This window comes from Tasmannia lanceolata, unplaced genomic scaffold (assembly GCF_043159265.1).
Source record: "Tasmannia lanceolata isolate RefF3 unplaced genomic scaffold, GAP_Taslan_0.1 ptg000006l, whole genome shotgun sequence".
Classification (NCBI taxonomy): domain Eukaryota; kingdom Viridiplantae; phylum Streptophyta; class Magnoliopsida; order Canellales; family Winteraceae; genus Tasmannia; species Tasmannia lanceolata.
In genome coordinates this window covers 4,530,819-4,546,676 of record NW_027518683.1, presented here as the reverse complement: position 1 = coordinate 4,546,676, position 15,858 = coordinate 4,530,819, and the positions used below count along the sequence as shown (strand labels likewise).

General features: G+C 39.0%; 1 protein-coding gene across 3 annotated transcripts; it reads right to left on the bottom strand.

Moving 5' to 3' along the window:
* Positions 1 to 229: 229 nt before the first annotated feature.
* On the bottom strand, positions 230 to 14,361 carry LOC143879353 (uncharacterized). Of its 3 annotated transcripts, none has more exons than XM_077381708.1 (7): positions 14,154 to 14,361; positions 13,943 to 13,998; positions 13,596 to 13,713; positions 13,372 to 13,478; positions 1,530 to 1,599; positions 1,357 to 1,436; positions 230 to 731 (listed from the first exon to the last, which is right to left on the bottom strand). In XM_077381708.1, the coding sequence occupies exons 1-6, from the start codon at positions 14,218 to 14,220 to the stop codon at positions 1,360 to 1,362; spliced, it is 495 nt and encodes a 164-aa protein (XP_077237823.1). In that variant the 5' UTR covers positions 14,221 to 14,361; the 3' UTR covers positions 230 to 731; positions 1,357 to 1,359. The 3 variants fall into 3 exon arrangements, 2 of the variants coding, with proteins under 2 accessions (XP_077237823.1, XP_077237824.1); XM_077381709.1 differs by having other exon boundaries at positions 14,141 to 14,305; XR_013251206.1 differs by lacking the exon at positions 230 to 731 and adding an exon at positions 11,982 to 12,125 and having other exon boundaries at positions 1,368 to 1,436.
* Positions 14,362 to 15,858: the final 1,497 nt, after the last annotated feature.

Below are 15,858 nucleotides of genomic sequence, written 5' to 3'. Positions count from 1 at the left end.
GAAAATGTGACGGATTCTGTCAACAGTCTATTGAAAAGCAATGAAGGCCCAACATCTTCGGGAACCTTTCTTGAGTGAACACATTTCTATGGAAAAATTGAACATCTTTTAGTAGTGCTTCGTAATGATTTTCAGAAGACCCTATGGTCGTTCAAGGATCCTTTCATGCATTGTTCTCATCTTATTATTTTCTAGGAAGCTTTCATTGACTAAACCAGAAGCCGGAAGAAATCAAAACCGGCCTGACAAACAAATCATATCAAAAAATATTATTACAGAAACTCTCTGGTTCCAAATTCTAGAGGACCAAACACCAATAAGGAGAAACAAAACGCAATGGTGAGAACTGTTTTCTAGAATCATAACTAATGCCCTCAGCATCAATAACTTTTAAGCAAGCAAAAACCCCTTGGTTAACAGCACTAGACAAATGGAATGGAGGGTTCTAGAATTCTTGGCAGAATCAGAGTACCTGTAGAACTGAAAGCAGTGGCCTGCCTTCAGTTTTCATAAGCAACCTTGTCATGAATAGAAGATTTTTAAACAGGCTGGAATCCTAACTACTTCTGAGACCTGCAGTCACCATCTTATGTATGGAATTAGTAAAGCCAGATTCTTGGACCCAGTCAACTAAATCGAAGGCTTCATTCCCCAATGATTGACAGGTTCTGAGTTTAAGAATCAATAAATCAAACCGGAAGTAATGTATCTGCATTTCTCAGAAGTGTTACCTGCACAGTGAGAACAGATAACAAAATAAGAGATGGCTGTATTGCAAAAATAATTCAGTCATTTATGATAACAGTAGGCTACTGATATTCACAGTACCATGTTTGAAAATTTACATCAATTTCGGGTTACCTGTTCTATTTTAAATAATAGAAAACTTGTAAAACTGGGGGGAATTGCTCCCAAACTTAGATTAAACCATATCATATTCTTAAGAGACTATAGTCTAAGCTTGATCGAGACCAAACAATTCAGCGACATGAAACGAAAGCCTCCAATATAAAAAGAAGGCTACTCTAAGCAAAATTTGGTAATAGGAAGCAGGTAAATTTGCAGCCTTGCCACACTAATCAGGGTACTCTTGTTTTCATTCATAACCTAATGGCAAAAGTTCATGAAATTTGCAGCCCAGATCAAGCACCTTTGTCATTGCTCTACCGATGAGAACGAGCAAAATGGGATAATAATGCATGGAGAAAGCATAAATTAAATATTTTTAGTTTCCGCTCAATGTTGTTCAAACTAGCTGGTTAATTTTTCAATCAGAAGATGCAGTAGGAGCACAAAATGGGGTGAATATTAATTTTTCTGCAGCTGGACACAGGACATTGCTGTGAGTTTACAAACCTTTCAAGAAGCTCTCTTTGGAGACATGTTTTGTATGAGTGTAACTGTCGTAATAATAGCAAATATTTGCACTGGCAATCCTGGAAGAAGCAAAGTAAGGTGAGCATAAATATAGCTGAGTACATATTGATATTATAGATGGTATGTATAAATATCATGAACTTGGAACTCACTGAGTAGAACACGACCCACTTCAGCTAGTTCAAGTTTTTTCAGCACCGAGCTGTCTTGATCATGGAATGCCTAATCAAGAATAAATAGAATTATTTCGAAAAAAAATCCTATGATAATGCATATGGCTTTCAAGGTCTTCACAGTAAGTTCTCTTTATGTATATAACTTGTATTAGCCAGTTATGTGATGTTGAAAACAAATTATTCTTTGAAAATGATAAATGTATTGTTAGATGTGCTAGTGATAACAAAATAGAGCACAGAAGTCTGATGCATGGCCACCTTAATTGGTTCCAATCACAGCCCAGGACTCAAGTAGACCTTTAAGAAACTTATTGACGATGAGCACTGACAAAAAACCACTACATATCACTTATTGTAAAATTGTATCCAACAAATGAATTTGGTAATTCAAGCCAATTAATATTTTTTGACAACCCTCTCCTTTTGGGCAAAAAATGACTGGAAAACGCATAGTAACTCCCCTAAAACAACAAGATTACTTTGAATTCTTAGGATATATCTGCCATTTTAGAGTTTACTTCTATCATCTTTTTTGAAAATTTATAATCTCTCAGTCTATTGGCACAGAAATAGAAAATCTGCATTGTTATTAGTCTAGGAAGAGAAAGTTTTTCCACTCATTTCGAAGCAGATTTTGGCAGCAATAAATTTCATTAGACTGCAGCAGACCCTTTTTGAGTTTCCTTCCATCCACATTCCACACATGATGGTGACCAGAAGAGATATGACCCACTCTGTAACCCCAAATGAATCTCCAAAAATGCCATCTTCCGGTATCAATGAGTGTAGCCTCTCTGACCATAAGAGTGGCAAATTGCCTCCAAATCCACTGTAAAGAGAATCAGAAGAAGGTGAAAGGCATCCCTCGACCAAATCGCAGAACAGACACTGATCGGGAATCGGAGGCCTTGACGATGCAGCTTGTCTTTAGTGAGAATATTGTTCCTCATTGTTATCCAAATGAAATCTAGCACTCTCGGGCTAGCTATAGAGGAAGAGGCTTACTGGGCCTATCAAGAATCAAAACAAAAAAGAACTCGCAAAGAACAACCCATAGTCAGAATCCACTAATTCATCCTAAGACCACTGTCCACAATAGACACTAGCTCTAAGAACTCTTGCAGCAATAGAAACATTAACATCTTCTCTATAAAGTCTAGCAACTTTTAGTGCTTATGTTAAAACCCGTCCCACTGGTCAAAGCAGCTAACCACCTAGGAACTCCTATTTTCCATCACCCTAAAAGGTGGCAAAAAAATGCACCACCTAACAGTTGGCACATCACATGTCAAGCCAGACGCATGGTCATTGCTACTCGTTCTGAAAAAGATCTCCTGGTCATACTTATAAAATCCCCCGTGTCACCATGGGCTCCCCCGAGTCGACTCCCTTTTACCTCAGTCGCATTTTTGTCCGAGTCCGCATTTTGCCTTACAAAGTAGATCAAAACTCCTTTGACACAACTGAGTTATGATCGTGTCAACCGAGTATCAGCTCCATCAACGGAGTACTCCACTGCATCATCCCAAGTCGACTAGGATTTGCTTTGGCTCCATTTTGATCCACATCCGCATTTTGAAACACTACTCTTGGAGAACAAGTTGAAGACCTCCCTCCAAACCAACCATAGGCAAGACCACTATCTCCACCATCACTCAGCCTAAAGATGTGTTCCACTTTGCCATAAGATTCATAGAAAATATATCCTCACGATTCTTGCGACCCACTTACCAGCCATCACTTCCCTTACATGCCAAGTTAAGGGTCCTCTATTTATGTCATCCCAAGCCCCTATTTTTAAGTCTGCATACCGCTCAGTGATGCTTGTCCCACCTCAACTCTGTTCCATCGGAGAGTCTCAAGTCGAATCACTAACTTGTTATTGCCAGAATGCACACTTACACTGTTAAGAAACCTTATGGTGTTTGTTGTGCTAATAACATGGCAATGCATTCGATCTTCTTGTATCCACAGTCACATAGTAAAAGACGCATTTCAAAGGTCTGTTTTTTGCGAAGTTTCACCAAGGAACATGCTTGACATTACGGTTCCATAGAAACATCTTCCTAACTGGTGTGAAGGAATAGCCCTCCAGCTACATAGACACTCGTTTGTGACATCAGCTACTCGATTCAATGAGGAGATGATTACGCATACAAAGTGTAGCTCCAATGATCTTCGCATTCATGACCAGTGGGGAGGTTGGAAAGCACCACATTTATAAGAGTGATCATACCCCCAAATGTAAAGTGTCTTTTATGTCCTTATTGTAAATTCCTATGGAAGTAAGAGAGAAGGTAAAAGGTTGAAGCAGTTGATAAAAATGGAGAATGTGTATAGACCTAAATTGGAAGGGGTCTTGGTATTGGAAATATCCAAAATAGAAATAGTGCTCTATTAGGAAAACAGATTTGGAGAGTTGGAGAGGAAAGGAATGTCCTATGGAGATCAATAATCATGGGAAAACATGGAGAGGGAAGGGTAGGAGGGGAGAGATTTAGCTAGTGGTAAAGGTTCGAGGGCATGGTTGTCGGTTTGTGTAGTCAATGAGTTGTTAAGTTTTTCATTAGGTTTAGGGTAGGGTAAGGTTATGGGATTAGGCTTTGGGAAGATGTGTGGTTTGTTCCATGCGTATCAGAGTATTTCTAGGTTAGTTAGAGTTAAGGAGATCCATATCATGGATTGTTTTGAGAGATTGAAGGGTAGGAAGGGAGAGATTTAGCTAGTGTTAAAGGTTTAAGGGCATGCTTGTCGGTTTGTGTAGTCAATGAGTCATTAAGTCTTTTATTAGCTTTAGGGTAGGGCAAGGTTAAGCATTAGTTGTTGGGAAGATATGTGGTTTGTTCCATGCGTATCAGAGTATTTATATGTTAGTGAGAGTTAAAGGAGATCCATATCATGGATTGTTTTGAGAGATTGAAGGCCAGGGTGTTATAGAGTTGGGTTTTGTAGCCGTAACTTCAAGGAAGAAGATATAATGAACTTGTATACCCTTTTGGAATGCTTGAAGAGGTCTTTCTATCCACTACCATGTCGGATAGAAGGATTTGAGCCCTAGATCAGTTTTTATCTCATTGTTTTAGTGGGGATGGTGTGTGAGGGGGCCTTCTTTTGTTTGGATGAAAATACAAAGATCTTTGAGTTACGAAATATGGCGATCTCCCGTCCCACCCAAGGTCCAAAGTTTTAGTTGGAAGGTAGCTCACCAAAAAACCAACAAGCCAAAACATCCTCAAGCGCAAAAGGTTTCAATTGGCTGATATTGTTTGATGAGATCAATGATATTGTTTGTGGTTCTTCTATTGTTTTTATCATGTGCGAAGATCTGCGAATGGAGAGGCTGATGCTTTCGCTCGGGAGGGTGTTGTTAAGGATGTTTTGGAGTTTTTCGATTTTATGCCTCCTTGAGGCGCTTGTACCTTTCTTTTCTTTGTTGTATTCTCCTTGGTGACTTCCTTGGTCTTCCCTTTTTATATATATATTTTCCTGCTTGCCTCTTCAAAAAAAAAAAAAAAAGGTTTCAATTGGCTAATAGGTGTGTGATGGCCTTGAAAGTTGCAGATATATCAAATTATATTTTTCTCACTATTCTATTGCTAGATTGGTTTGGAGTCATGTTTTCAAGTTGTTTGGTAATAATTGGACCATAGATTCATCTTTCAAGGGTCTTTTGGAGGGGTGGTGGTGTTGACAAATTGACGAGAAGGGAAGTTTCTTGTAGATGCGAATTCAATTCGTAGTAATTTGGGTTCTTTAGCATGGGAGGAATAAGAGAATTTTCGACAATCGTGCATCTAATGCTCCGTTTGGATGCCAGAATTTTTTTGGTTCTTGGGACTTTTGTGGAATTTCCGCAGGAAACCCACGTTTGGTTGCTAGTTATATAGTGGGCAAAAAAGAATCCCACAAACCAAAATAACCCCGCACGAAACCCAAAGCTGGAAAAAAAATCCCAAAACCAAAATAATCCCGCACGAAATCCGAGGAACCAAAATAACCAAAAGAACTTTTTTCTTCCCAACAGTTTAAGCAACCAAACAAAGCATGGGATTTTTATTTTACCGGGATTTTTTTTCCCACCATAGTCCGGTCAACCAAACATGGTTTACCGGGATACTTCCAGGGAGTTTTTTTTCCCACCAATCTCCCAGGAAGTTTTTTGTTCCACAAAAGTCCCAAGAACCAAAATAAAGGAGGGAGGATTCTTTCGAGGTGAGAAATACCATCTTCACAAGGGCAGTCGGAAGAAAGGAATTCATGGGGTACACTATTCAAGACCTCCAAAACAATTGGGAAAGATCGTAGGGGATAGTGTGGAAGAGAAATAAGTTGGTCAAGTCGAGAACACCTCTGCGAAATGCCATCAAGACAAATTTACGGCGTTTCCCTTGCAAAACTGACCCGATGGGGATTTGCGAGCTTTTTAGGAATCACATGGGTGACATTATTTGTGTTTTCTCAGGTCTTATCAATAGAACTAACTCAATGAAGCAGAAGTTAAGGCTCTATTTAACTGGTTTGAGAGTGTTCACAAGTGAAAATGCCTGGTTTGCGAGTGTTCGTGGATGAAGAGGCAATCCCCAAGTTTGTGGAGCTTGGCGAACATTGTCAACAAAAATTTGGACTTGTGTCAGTCTCTTCCGGTGTCTCTCTCATTTTTTTTGAAAATTGACATAGATATATTAAGATTCATACGAAGATTACATGAAAAAGGGACCAGACAGGAGTCCTCCTATGTATTACAGAGTATGTGGACCAAGGAAATAACTCCCGGGCCAAAAACAGAAAAAATCGAAAAAACCAAAAAACTATTCCTCCTTTGTTGTCCCCTATACATCAGCCATTCCAAACCAAAAAAAAAAAAACCCCAATTACTGCCACCTTCTTAGAAGGTCATTCATCATCATTTTTCAGAAACTTTTCATTACTCCGGGTAAAACTACCAAAAACCTTTGCTATCTTCCAGCGAAGATATTGAAAACTCCCATACCAAAAACCCTTGCGATCTTCCTGCGAAGATTTTGAAGACAAACTACTCCTAATACTTCTCAAAAAACTTCTCATCAACAAGTCCAGACAGACGCCCCTTCAAGATGAACACTTTTCCAATTCCCTCAAGAGATTATCAATCTTAAAACCAAAGACTTCTTCATCTGATAGGAGGACAGAGAGATCCTCGGGCTTTGTTTCCATACCTTCATAGGCCTTTTCTGCAGCGATCATGTCTTCAAGGTTTTGTATCCCCACCGCCTTGTCTGACTACCATCGAAGCCGCCTTAGGCTCCTCTCATCAACCAAAGATTTGCAGAAGAAAGGGTGTTTGTACATAGGCGTATGAGTTGCAAAGATTTGCAGAAGAAAGGGTGTTTGTACATAGGCGTATGAGTTGCCTTTACAATGTAGGTCCCATTTGGACTGAAAAAAACCTCTGGTTTCCGGTTAGCCTCCTCCTTAAAGAGCGTCCATTGCCTCTTGAGGAAATCTTTAATAATTTCCCTGGGGTCGGCGAAAACCTAGAGGCCCTATCCTGATTGTAAATCATGGTCTTCATCTTGCCGAAGGCCTCCTCCATTTCCAAAAGGTCCATGGATCGCTTCCTTTTCCGGCTAATGGTCGGACTGTCCAAGGAAGAGGATGGGAGGGAGGATTTATCGTTCTTCCGTTCCATTTTCAAGCTTTTCAGGGAGACAACGAAAGGTCGACAGCTACACTCTTTCAAATCTCCTGAATAATCCCAAAAACACTTTTTTTTAAAGCACAACCGCCTACGATGACCAATAATAGATCCCCACACCTCCCACGATAGCGTGTGGAAGAAGATTTCCATACTTCGATAGTACGACATTTATGAGGCCAAATACAATTGATCATTCCAGACAGGTATCCAATCTCCCTCTTCGACTTCTAATGACACATAGATAGTAAGACAAGGATTTCTACACTCAAATAGCAAAATATTTATGAGACCAGATATTGTTCCTGGCAGATCTCTAATCATCTACATCGATTCCACTGACACCTTTAATATTTTAAGATATCTGTTGATGATTAGCGCCACTTTCGAAAAAAGCGCCACCTCTATATTTCCGATTACAATAATGCATTGAAAAAACCACGCTTTAGGTGCTTTTCAATCGAATATCGTATGAAGCAGTCTTGCTGTATTCAAGGACACCTTTTCACCCATGCCCCCACTCCCTACGATAAAGATGCCCTCCAAGTGTCCGTCATTCCTTCCTTTTAATTCTTTATCTTTTATTCCTGCAACCCCTCCAATCCAACCAGCTTCCATGGGAGCGAAAACTAGAGGAACCCCAAAGACTTTTCTATCGATCATCCAAAGGCTACGCATGCCCTGGAAATAGATTGGGGAAAATCATGATTTTTTGAAACCCACTCAACCATTTTATCCTTCGGAAAACTTCCTGAAGGTGGCTTTGTAATGTATTCCAGTTTGCTTTTGGATGCTTTTTCAGGGGAACTCCTCCCAAGTTGTTCCCTTGATAGTTCCAGTCCAACTTTTCCCTTCCACAGAGAGCAAGTATTAGACTTTCGAACCTTGAAGATCGTTCCAGTAGTGCGCGGTTCAGATATCCCATTTTTAAGGATGCCCAAGAACTTATTTGATTTCGGGTGCATTCCAACAGGCTCCTTGGGTTTAACTAATCTATTTTGCTTAGATCCTTGATCGAGACATGGACCCACATGCCCAAATACTCCTTTCGATGCAAACAAGTCATTCCTTTTAGATCCCTAGTCATTTCCATCGGTCACTAGAGGATTCAGGACTAGGGGATTCTTGGGAAGTACACCCTTCTCTTTTCCTTTTTTTTTTGGTTGGTGAGGTTTGAATTTTGAATTCAAATAAGTGGGCTCCAAAAGTTTAACCATCTTCCCGCCATGATTCCTCTAGTTAGTCAACAGTTGACTATTAACAAGAGTCGTTGGTGGTCTAGCACAATCGAGCTTTCGACCCCCAAGAGAGTCCATTCGAACCAGAGCCAACGAATTCAATGGACACCTCAGATTTAGGTTTGTTTTCCCGCGGGAATCAATGCTGAGTGGATCTGAGCATGATTGGGACCCGTTACTTTCTACATGTTGGGATTTATGAGCTTCAATTCCTATGGTAAAGCAATCACCCGATATCCGGAGATGAACAAAAGGACGGGATAACTTCCATCTAGGAGCGAGGATTTTAGCCGAAACAAAACTCATACATTGGTTATGGCTTCTTTCCATCTTCACTTCCAAGACCAGACCAAAGATGTTTCCTAAAGCTTCAACCGTTGAAGTGGCCCATACATGCAGCGGGATTCTGTAAAAATTAACCCAAATTTCTTCTGCACCCTGAACAAAGTCCCGATTCCAGGCAGAAAGATAGAACAGCTGATTCCCACACGCCTCAACTCCCTTAGCCAGAATCTTGGCAGCCAGATCCACTGATTCGAACATAAAAAGAACTTCATTCTTTGCTAGGGCACAGGGATATGTAAGGGAAGGAATGTCCCAGAATCTTTTAGCCCAATGCCAAAGATCGTCTAAACTCCCGTTTATATCCTTTTTCCTACCACCCAGACACGCTTTTAGGATATCAATTCACACTTCCACTTCCTTACCCGAAATAGATAATGACGGGATCCCTTCCTCAACAGTTGTCGAGATCACCCCTGAGTCAGGCCACCAAACGCAGACTTTTGTGGCTGATAGATGATGGGAGCCGAAGCAATTGGGGGAGCAATTTTCTTTTTGTCCTGATAACACCATCGACACCGATTCCGCCATTTGAAGTTGTGGTAATCACAGGATGAGCATACCAAATCCCCAGGCCACCACCCCATTTTTGACTTCTTATCCCCTGTTTTTGCCTTCTTGTCCCCCTTGATACTATTCCCCCTTCATACCACTGAAATAGCTCTTTCTCCATTGCATTCAGTGTCTTTCTCTCATATTGTCGTAGAGTGAATTATATCACAAATATGTTGTCTAGGAGTGATGTGAGGATACAAAATCGCCGAAATTTCCACTGAAATTTTATACATTTCATTGGAAATTTTTTTTTAAAAAAAAATTATAAATGTTTTACATGATTTCAGCCGAAATTTCCTTCGTGGTGGCCGAAAGCCCGAAACTGACACCGAAACTTACATTTAAATCCTTGAGTGTGAGAAAAACTTTGATTCCAACCAAGGTTTTAAATTTCGACGGAAATCCGAAATTTCGGGTTTTGGTCGAGACCGAAACCGAAATTGCGTAAAGTCAAAACGTTACAAAATTCCGACATTTTCCCCGAAATTTCGGTCGAAATTTAAGGACTATCACTAAAAAAATCTGGATTTTCTTTATTATTTAATATTATCCTGAAATTTCAGCCGAAATTACCGAAATTTAGTCGAAATCTGGTACAGGACAAAATATTACCTAATTCGATTTCGATAAATTTCGTCTGAAATTTCAAATTTTCAGTCTGAAATTTCAAAATTTCAGTCTGAAATTTCAAAATTTCAGTCTGAAATTTCGGTTTCGGTGAGGACCGAAACGCATTCCGAAACTGAAATTTAAAACCTTGATTCCAACCACCGAATTACTTACATTTAAATCGAGAAAAACTTTGATTCCAACCACAGAATTTCATTCACGGAATCTCCTTCTATTAGACGATTAATATCACTGCAGCAATCCACGAGCTGACGACCATGCAAAACTGCTGGAAATTCTGTCTCGTTGGAATATTTTATGACAATTTCCCCAGAGAAGGCCCAACTGATAACTCCAACGTCATCTCTTAGAGTTCCCCCCACTCCAGCAGGACTCGAATTTCCTAAGCTTGATACGTCAAAAATCAATTTCAACTTTCCAGCTTCAGGAGCTAAAGCAAGTCTTCTGAGCACTAAAACAAAGCTCCTTCCAAAAGCACATGAAAGCATGATAAGACTCATTTTTGTAACACGAGGATTCTCGTCCAGCATGTCGGCATCGAGCTAACCTTCTGAAAAACGGGATAGGCTCCTCTAGTTCTATTTGTAAAAAATGTGGCCACTTCTTTCTTTCCTAATCGACCAAATAGTTGTCAAGAAAACCATCCCCCAAAAGAGCTTTTCTTTGGCCAAGAGGTGAATCTCCAACTCCCAAAAACCTCAACGAGATGATGTGAGAAGTCCCACGATATGCCAAATTTGATAATGATGTGGCTCTAAACTTCTCTAGAAAGCCTGCAGTGGATAAAGAGATGATCCACTGACTCTCCTACCTTCAAACCAATGTTGTAAATTTCGTACAAAAATTTTAGGTAAATTTCGTCAAATTTCGATAAATTACGGAATGGACCAAAATCCGGAACGAAACGAAATTTTCGTCGTTTCATTCCGGTTTTCGGCCGAAACCGAAACGTTTCGTCCATTTCGGACGAAACGAAACGAAATTTACAACAGTTCTTCAAACATAAAGAGCAATGGTGAACGACGAGAATCTTTCAATTCCGGAAATGGTCTAGGATTAGAATCTTATTGAGTGGTGTCCAATCGAACGCACTCACTCTAGGCAGCACTGGAATACTCTAGAGACTATTAATGAGTGAATACGAGTAGATCGGCACAAGATGATGATAGAAAGATTGGACCGTAAACACCCACCTTGAGTTCCATGCCGAAATCCTTCTCTTTACCTTCTTTCTTGATGAAAAATAGCATCCAAATTGTTCAAAAATGAGGCAAACCTATCAATTTCCCAGTCAAAGAAATGCTGGCGAAACTTTACCTTCCGAGTGATCCTGCAATCAACTCAATAAGAAGAATGTTGTCTAGTAGCATCTTTGTCAGAGACGGATGCAAACAGATGTGGGAACATTTCCATTAAAGACTTTTCTTGGCACCATCTATCTTTCCTGAACTGAATTGTGTCCCCTTCATAAGCTCGATATATGATTCGTTTACAAAAATCATCCTTATGCTTCATGATATCCCTCCACATTGTAAGGCTACTATTCCTGTAATTTTCAGAAGACATCCACATCCTTGGGAAAATCCCGTATTTCTTCTTTATGATTTTGTCCAGAGATGAGCTCTCTCCTCTCACAAGCCAACCAATTCGTCAGCCTTGAAAATATAGTACCAATGAACCAAATTGACACAACTATACAGTTGGGTTCGGTAAACAAATTGTGAAGAAGATGAAGAGAAGGAGAAAGATCAGATTTTTATACCAAACTTAGACTGAAAGAAGTGAAAATGAGGAAATCTTATAATTGAAACTGATCTGTTTATAATCTGTGCACAGATACATAATGTTCATTTTCTACATTTTCTCTTTCAATTAGATGAATTTATAAACATGGGAATCATTAAATCGTAAAAAAAATTAATATACAGATAATAAAAAATTCCATCGAAAACAGATAATCGAAAACCCCACAAGCATTACACGACTTACTTATGACAGGTAGATCCATTTCAAGACCCACAAGCTCTAGAAGCTTAAAACCATCCATATCTGGCATGTGTACATCGCTAATAACCAGATCTTTGTTCTCTCTCAACAGCTCCAACGCCCTTATCGCTTGATTTGTCGTTGTAACTGTAAACACATTGCCCCAAGTCAGATCATGTAAAAAATCCACCCTCTTTACTTTACCAAAATCAAATCCATCTCCTCACAAAAAGTTTCTCTATAACTGCTCTATTCGTTTGATAACCACAATACAACATCTGAACAATGAAAAAGTAGTAGATTGAAAGATTATCCAACATTGTGTTCCCCCCAAGTGAGACAAGATTCTTTTTCCACAAAGAGAGTCATTTCTCCTCTTTTTCCACATTCTCTTCTTTGGTCTCCCCTCACACAGCAGAAGACCCAAATTCTTATAAGGAAACTGATCCACAATGCACCCCAACAATTTCGCAAATCTATCTTTTTCGTCATCAGATAAATTAATTCTCATCAACTTGGCGTTCAAAAAAAAAATTACTATATTTTAGCATGCGAGAGGTACAGGGATCCATACCCCGCATCTCCACCACAAAACTCAGTATATTTCATTTTCAAAAAATAAAAATAAAAAACTTGGTGTTCAAAAGAAAATTGCCTTCGTCCAGATAGGAGCTCATAACATAGCATGATCGCTTTTAGATTCAACATTTTATCCTCATCCGTGATGCTAAAATAAGGATGTCACAAGCATACTCTAGAGTCCAGACGCGTAATTGCCATCTTTGGGAAACCAACTTTGAAGCCTTCAATGAGACCACAATTCCTACCTTTGTCAAGCATCCTACTGAAAGATTTGGCTATGATAGTGGTCAGAAATGAAAACAACGGATCTCCTTGTCTCAACCCCCTGGAGGATTTAAAGAAGCCTTTCGAAGATCCATTAATTGGAATGGATAACCAAGCTTAAGAAATGCATCTTTAAATCCAAGATCACCATCTATTTACAAATCCCATATGCCTCGTTAGATAATCCAGGTACTTCCACTCAACTCTGCAAATGGCGAGGCAGATGTCTTATCAAATGAAGGAATATTGCACCCAGTGTTAATTATCAAAGATAGTTACCCTATTGTGTAAAGTTAAGTGTTCTTTGCTTCATTATTCTTTGGACAGGACATCTCATTCCAATTATGTACTGCCATTTCTGTTTCTTTATGGTATTATATATGTGGAATACAATTACCTTCTTTAAACAAAATATATCCAAAAAAGCAAAGATCTACCAAAGCTAAATTCTTCTTAGAAATAAAGATACGCAAGGTGATCCTTTTGTCAAACACAATATATTAAGAGAACATATATATAGATAAGAGAAACATACAATCTATCTTACCTCCAATGAGAAACCATGTCTAGCAATGGGTGCAAGTGAAAGCACCGCAGCAATAGATGATGCGACAATGTAAAGCCTCAAAAAGCTCGCATTGCTACGCCTTCGACCTTCAAACATAAGAAATGACTAATGTCAAACAAAATTTTACAAAATAAAACAGAAATACAATTACGAAACAAGGAAACTCAACGAGAAGATAAACATTGGGATTGAATGGCAACAACCTAGTTCTCCAGTAATGACAGAAATAAAACCGGCAGTGATTGATAAAATAGCAAGCCTATCCAGACCCTTTTCTCCAGTTAGAAGTGCCCATAGTACTTCTATCACTTGACTAACAACCTACAATCAAAGAATTCAGGCCAATCTCATTATAGGCTTAGTTTCAAGTTTCTATCACATTGTAACAAACTAAGAATTCAAAATGAAACCCCCACAAAGATGAGAAACTAAGAATTTAAAAAGAAACCACACAAAGATGGTTCAAAATACAACACTACAAGACATGGGAACGTTCAAAAATTGCACCAAAAGAATCTCAGATTAGAGCAAGGCAATGATAAAAGAGTACCTGTACGACTATGAGTGCTTTGAGTCGAGATTTCTGTTGAGCGACTTTCGTATACCCTATAAAAGAAAAGGATTAGAATCAAGAAAAAAACCCTAGAATATATCACCTATGTTTGTTTGTTTCAGTGCATATTCAAAGAGACAGATTAAAGAAATAGGGAAGGAAAAAAATATGGCGTAGGGATTTTTATTGGGTAACTGGGATCGACGACCATTCGATAGGAGAAATCTGAGCCGTCGGTACCCGTAGGCCTCCCTTTCCTCTGCTGAGTGCTGCATCTCTTTTTGGCCTTTTGTGCCCTACAAAGATGAAAAAGAGAGAGAGGGGAAGCTAGGGTTAGGGGATTTGGGTGTGTGGGAGAGATGGGATAGGGGTTTTTATTAAAAGGGTATTTTCGTCATTTTTGGAGTTCTGATTTCTGCCAGAAGAATTGGAGTATTGTTTCTTTACTTTAAAGGGATAATTACATTTACACCCCCTCTAGTTTCTGACACATCCACTTCCACTCCTATAGTTTAAAACGTGACAGATACACCCCTGTAGTTTCAATTTGTTTAAGGCTTGCCCCCCTCAGCTGAAGGTTCGTCCATAGATTGAAGGGTTAGGATGATCTGATGGAGCTGATTTTTTGGGCACACCCTATCTATGTCAGAACCCATCAAATGAACGCTTTGGATCATCCAAACAATGTGGGCCCACATTATTTGGATATTTTTTGGTAGTGTTTGGATTCGGGTATAGGCCCACATTATTTGGATGATCCAAAGCGTTCATTTGATGGGTCCTGATATAGATAGGGTGTGCCCAAAAAATCAGCTCCATCGGATCATCTTAACCCTTTAATCTATGGATGAACCTTCAGTTGAGGGGGCAAACCCTTAAACAAATTGAAACTACAGGGGTGTATTTGTCACGTTTTAAACTATAGGGGTGGAAGTGGATGTGTCAGAAACTGGAGGGGGTGTAAATGTAATTATCCCTACTTTAAATTCCAAGTTGTTCTTGATCTGAATCCGTCACTACTTAACAACAATGGTGATGAAGCCACAGGTCAACTTATCTGCTTAGTTGTTACTATGAATTGGATTTATCAGTTTGGGGCCCTCGACCGCATAATCTTATTCCTCTTTATCTAAACTTCTATAAGGGCCCGTTTGGATACCTCTTGGATTTGGATTTGGAGGTGAATTTGGATTTTTAAATCCAAATTCGGCGTTTGGCAAGCCTTTATGACATCTGGATTTGGATTTGAGTGAAATCTACAAGATTTACAAATTCCTCATGCTAGTGTAATTTTTTGGATTTATAAATCCTTTCTGCGAGAGGTTATTTATAAATCTAAATCTCACCTGTGAGGGCTTAAAATGACCAAATATACCAAAAAAGTGGTACATGACTTAAGTACCCACATGACATTAAAAACTGATTAAAATACATCGTATTAGGTAAAATGACTAGAAAACTCCGAGTCAGGCAAAATGACCGAAATACCCCTATACCAAGTAAAAATGACAAAATACCCCCAAGTCTTGCAAAATGACTAAAATACCCTTATGACATAAAAATGATCAAAATAACTTCATACAGGGTAAAATGACTATAATACCCTAATATCATGGAAAATTACTAAAATACCCCTAGATCAAGTAAAAATGACACATGACTCATAAAAAGTGACTAAAATGACTAAAAATACCATCATGAGATAAAACTGAAAAAATACCCCATATTAGGTACAATGACTAGAAATACCCCTATACCAGATAAAAATGACAAAATACCCCCGAGTCGTGCAAAATGACTAAAATACCCTTACGACATAGAAATGATCAAAATAACCTCATATAGGGTAAAATGACTAAAATACCCCAAGATCATGGAAAATTATTGAAATACCCCTATATCAAGTAAAAATG